Raw genomic sequence first — 5712 nt, 5'->3', positions numbered from 1 at the left:
TTATGTCGATTATAATCAATATTTGCGCTGATTATTTTTCTATTCCTTTCTTTGTATTTATTTGTGGTATATCTGATCCCGCATGTCAACAATAACGAATTAGAGAGGGAAATCAAAGTTCGACGATGTCACCATTGAATTGTTCCTGCTTGGCTAGTATTTAATGGCTCTTGAAATTCTACCCACAACTGAAACTTTTTACCAATTGGAGGACTGTAGGATGCATGTAATATGAAAGTGAATGTCTGACAATACAGTTTTAAAATAGTTTAATATTTTACCATCGCTGTAGTAGTGCTAACGCTGGGCGGGGCAGACTCGCCACTTTCCACAATGCACTGCCGATAAGCCATCAGGTAAACGATCTGATTCACAACTGACGACTTTTTCTTCTCGGTGCCGCTGTTTTCAGTCCTCAAAACATCCGCAAGTTCCTGAAGTTTCTCATAAGTTCGTTGTTGCTGCGGGGTAAACTTATCGATACCGATATCGTCTTCGCTACGAGGATTTCCGATGACGTCCAGCGCAGTTAAGACGCTGGCAAGACATTGATTAACATCGCCAACGGTCGGTGCGCGTTGCTGTGCGGCAGTTCGGCCATCAGCCTCCGACAACAGAAGTACAGTCGACCACAGAATGTGCAGAAAGACCAGACGACTACTCGGCGTAGACATTTTGCGTTCCCATGTACTTCTTCCGAGTCTCTAGATGCTAATCGTAAGAAGAAGCACTCACTTCCAGTCACTGTACCCACCAGCCGATGTACGCACTTCGAGTCACTGTACCCACCAGCCGATGTACGCTCCTGCTTCTGGCGCCGCAGGAAGACCGTCCAGCCGCCGCCGTCCGTCGTCTGGTCGCAGTAAACTTGGACGGCAGCGCCGCTGGGGTAGATGGTGTACACGCCCGATGTCTTCTCCGGCCGCTCCGAACAATCCGCGGGAGTGAACGGCGCCTGGAAAAGTGAATAAATAGCAAAATCTTTTTTATTTTGTGTCTACGAGTTAGATTCAACATTTTGATCCAGTCAATTCGGTCGTCCAGTCCTAAAAATTTGATTTCGTCTGAAGGGAATCCGAAAATCGAGTTAATTCAGATTTAATGGCCGTTCGTACAAATATTGCTGCTTGGTTTACTGCCATAGTTCAAAATTTACAGTAATGTACAGTCAAGTAACATTCATATATTTCATTTCTTATTCAGTTGCATATACCGTCGTTTGATCAGGTGTGATTGTAAGGCTACCAACTCTAGAACAACCTACATGCGAACTTTGCCAAAAATATATTGTTGATATATTCTCAACTAATTATTTTAGCTGACTAATGCATTCACATTTATTGCGCTCAAACTACAATCCCTGGTTTTGCTGGAGGCGACCTAGCGGGCCCTATAGCTCTCTGCATAGCTAAAGAATTGAATTCTAATACAATTTTGAGAATAATGGCATTGATTAAGAGAAACGAAGAGTTTACTGTCACGTCCGGTGCGGGTGCGACGTGAACTATCACTGAGAGAAAAAGGCCCCCTGTTTTGAACACTTGGGTGTTTCAAAGCCTGCCCAAGCGATTGTGCCCAAACCGAAACACCCAGGTGTTTTGAAAACGATCAGGTAACTCGAAATCTGTGATTTTGAGACACCTAGGCGTTTTGACGTTATAACACGAAAGTATACGGAGAATGAGACCTTCGTTTCAGAATCTCTGCAATATCCTTGTCCAGTTTCTAGCGTCTGATGAAATTATTTTAACATATTCTACTCTTCCGGTCGATCCCAGTCTATAGTCCAGGAAAAATAAGGTTTGACCCGGAACAAATTGCAAAAGAAATGATTTTTTCACTAATGCTCCAGAAGGGCATTAGAAACAACATACTAAAAATCCTCTAAAATGCAAGTAGTGGAAGGGTGTCAAATTTAAGATTTAAAAAATGGCCGCCGAATGGCAATATAAGCCCAATAAGACATTTTAAAAATATGACCGACAGTTATTTTTGTGACTTTATGTATGTTTTCATGTAGGGGGTATTCACTAATAATAACTAAAATTCATCCAAGGTGGTAGCAATCTAGTATTTGCAAAAACAGCCACCCATAAAGTGAAAAATTGTGATTATATAGGCATGTGGAATAATGCCTATGATATATACAGGCATGCACCTGGAGTGTGTGTGTGTGATGCAGGGTGAGTGTGCGTGTCTATATCATAAATGGTGTGTTGCTTGTAGTAAGGGGGCAGCATTGTCTAGAGTCTAGACCCTCTGGTGTAAGTTTTTAGAACATGACCAGCAAGAGCCCAGTAGTTACGGTTCTGGCCACTTTTACTCTGTCCGCGACCAGGGTCGCTTTACCTGTTCAGTGTTCCTAGTTCATATTCTTTTTGTGTATTTTCTGGTGTATTTATTCAGATTCTATGATATTTGTCATAACCGTGGCAAAGTTTGTATTATGTATTCAGTTTTTGTGTTTTTCTGATATATTCAATGATTGCAACTTTTCAGTTCCTTCACTATTAAAAGAAGAAATTTAGTATAAAATTTTTGAACCTCCTTCTAAGCCTAAAGCTCAGTACGTCAGGAGGTCTACTGTAACTAGTAAGTAGTACTGAAACTGAACCGTTCTAGGCATAGCTTCCTCTGAGGAAGGCGTCACAAAAATTATATTTAAAAAAGAATGTTAAGCAACACGAAATTTTATCAACGAACAGGAGTTTGAATCGAAATAAGAATTATATAAATAATATTTTAAAGGTAACCCGTTAAAGGTGTAGAAAACTTCACTAACATTAGCAACAAATAACACATTACAATCTGGCTGAAAGCATTCTCATGCAAAGCGATCCATGTGCAATTCAATGAGTCCTTCTGAGTCTTTAAAATATTCTTACTATCTGCGCGCTTTGAGATAAGCCTTAACCGCCTCGATTACAGACGAATAATCATTTCGTGACTAAACAGGATGATAATTATTGAGCTTTATCATGCAGCTCATCTGAATGGTCATGGACTTAGTATAATAAGTAATAAGCCTAGGAATTTAGGCTAGGAAACATGGGAAGGAAGATAAGCCTTGGGACAGTTGAGCCAAAGGGGCACAATGAGTGCCATCCAGCACCTACAAGTGCTGGATAAATTACAAGTGCCATCACACGGCCTCGCTGATCCTGACAGAAACATGCCATTACGTAGGTTCTTCGTGAACTAAATTCTAGATTTGTTTAAAAAGTCATTCAAGGATGGGCCAATCGTCAGCAGTTATACTAAAAGCCAATTAAATCGAGGATTTAATGCAGCCCTATGTTTCAATGCAAATAACTTTTTCTAGGAAATCTAAAGCTTGTCATGCATTTCCTTAAGCATGTCGTACATGTCCGTAGGCATATCCAGCATGTCCTAGAGCATGCTCCTAAGCTTATCCTACATGTCCTACAGGATGGCCTAAATGTCCCGCATGTACTAGCGCATGTCCTATCAAATAACTTTTTCTAGGAAATCTAAAGCTTGTCATGCATTTCCTTAAGCATGTCGTACATGTCCGTAGGCATATCCAGCATGTCCTAGAGCATGTACTAGCGCATGTCCTACATGCAATAGAACATGCATTAAATGTCCCGCATATTCTAAAAGATGTCACAAATGTCCTGCATATCCTAAATTTCCTACATGTCCTAGAGCATGTCACAAGAGTTCAAAAGTATGTCTTATTTGTGCTAGAGAATTTCCCGCATGTCTGAAGCATGTCTGACCTATCTTAGTGAATTTCTTGGATGCCCTAAATCATGTCCTACATGTCTTAGAGTATGTTAAAAATATTTTGGAGCATGTTTTGCATGTCCTAGAGCATGCCCTACATGTCCTAGAGCACTTTCTGCATGTCCTAGAGCCTGCCCTACATGTCCTTGCGCACGTTCTACATGATCTAGCATATTGCACATATTAATCCTTTGGTCTGATCATGAGGGCGAGTTGAGTGACGTGCTTCTGGTTGACAACATTCCAGACCAAGAACTCTCCAGTGGTCTCCTCGGCAGGTCTGTCGCCGGCCCACACGCCTGTAGGGTTCGCTTTATAGCAGCTGTTGTACCACCAGCCTCCGCCACCTCGCGTTCGCGAACAGCTCGCATCTGAAGAATCGAAACTGCATTTAGTTAATCCGACTTGCACATCACAGTTAAGTAGCTGTCATTCAAAAGTCGCTTCGATGAAACTTTTTAACAACTTTTGTTATATTCTTAAGCTAGGATCCTACGTTCATTATTGATAAGCCTTTTTATTTTTAGAAAATTATTTGTTTTGAAAAAGAGCAAGTCATGACACGGTGGTTTATCTATAGTTACGACTCAGCGAAATACATGGCAAGAAGTTGAATGAAGTATTTTCACTGTATCATGATTAGTTTTTTACTTCAGATGTTTTGATGATGTTCTGCAGTTTACTTCAGTGAAATTTTATAGGGCAAACAGACATTGATCCTGGTGTCATCTTACGTCATGTGTACGTCATAGGACGTTATAATAAGACTTTTTTCGTGAGTTCTCTTTACTGATGTTGTGAGTTTTTTAGGCGTTAAATGAAGATCATGTTCATGCAAATGAATAAATTTGTAAATATTACTAATATTAAATTGCATAAAAATCATAGAGTGAAAAAGAATTGAATTGTGCCCTGCATATTCATCATTGACCTCGTCATTGAACCAGTACCTGATACCTCCACAATGCACAATATACTAGCGATCATTACCAGTACCGGTACCTTATACCTTCTTAATGAACAATACACTAGCGATCATTACCAGCACCTGATACCTCCACAATGCACAATACACTAGCGATCATTAACAGTACCTGATACCTTCACAATGCACAATACACTAGCGATCATTACCAGTATCCGATACCTTCACAATGCACAATACACTAGCGATCTTTACCAGTACCTGATACCTCCACAATGCACAATACATTAGCAGTCATTACCAGTACCCGATACCTTCCCCAAGCACAATACACTAACGATCATTACAGTTCCCATACCTTCACAATTACCTTCCTATCTCGTCTTTTCAGTGCCTGCGCTCACGCGGTAGTGCTGGTGTGTGACGTGACGTGTAAGAGTATGGGGCATACTGCGAATGTTCATGATTTACTGAATGTTTATGATATGTGCAGATAAGCCAACCTAACTTTACTCGATCTCACCATGTTTCAAATCACGATCGCGATCGATTGTCGAGAACTGCATGCCGTCGTGGTAGTTGAGGGAATCGGCGGCAGAGCTGCTCCCGGCGTCGTAGTCGCCGACCCTCAGTGTGTAATTTTTACCGCCTTCCACTCTGATGGATCAAATTACACGCATATTACCCTATGAAAAACATTGATATGAATAACTTAACGATTCTTTCCTGTGAAGCTAACAATTGATATAATTAAAGCTATCAGTCTTAGTGGTATATCTCAGATTCAAGCGGATATACATAAATGAATTTATTAAAAATTGGAGCGAATTTCACCAATGAAAAAATTCACTGCGTAACCAACATTCCTTCTATACCACAATATTCCCTCTGCACCTCAGCATGCCCTCCGAACCACGTCATTCCTTCTGTACCTCAACATTCCCCCAGTAACCCAAACTTCCCACTGTACCCCAAATAGTCCTTCTGTACCACAACACTACCTCTGTACCCCAGCACTCCTTCTGTACCCCAACACT

At 40.9% G+C, this 5712-nt stretch overlaps 1 protein-coding gene across 1 annotated transcript; it reads right to left on the bottom strand.

The window, feature by feature from the left end:
- Positions 1-3611: 3611 nt before the first annotated feature.
- Positions 3612-5332, bottom strand: LOC125178720 (angiopoietin-related protein 1-like; the record flags this gene model as incomplete). Its single annotated transcript, XM_047883147.1, has 2 exons — positions 3612-4121; positions 5199-5332. Coding segments are annotated over 2 exons (322 nt in total), but the record flags the coding sequence as incomplete, so codon positions are not given.
- Positions 5333-5712: the final 380 nt, after the last annotated feature.

Source organism: Hyalella azteca, unplaced genomic scaffold, assembly GCF_000764305.2.
Source record: "Hyalella azteca isolate HAZT.00-mixed unplaced genomic scaffold, Hazt_2.0.2 contig12134, whole genome shotgun sequence".
Taxonomy (NCBI): Eukaryota; Metazoa; Arthropoda; class Malacostraca; order Amphipoda; family Hyalellidae; genus Hyalella; species Hyalella azteca.
The sequence above is the reverse complement of the archived record's forward strand: the minus strand, read 5'-3'. Positions and strand labels throughout refer to the sequence as shown.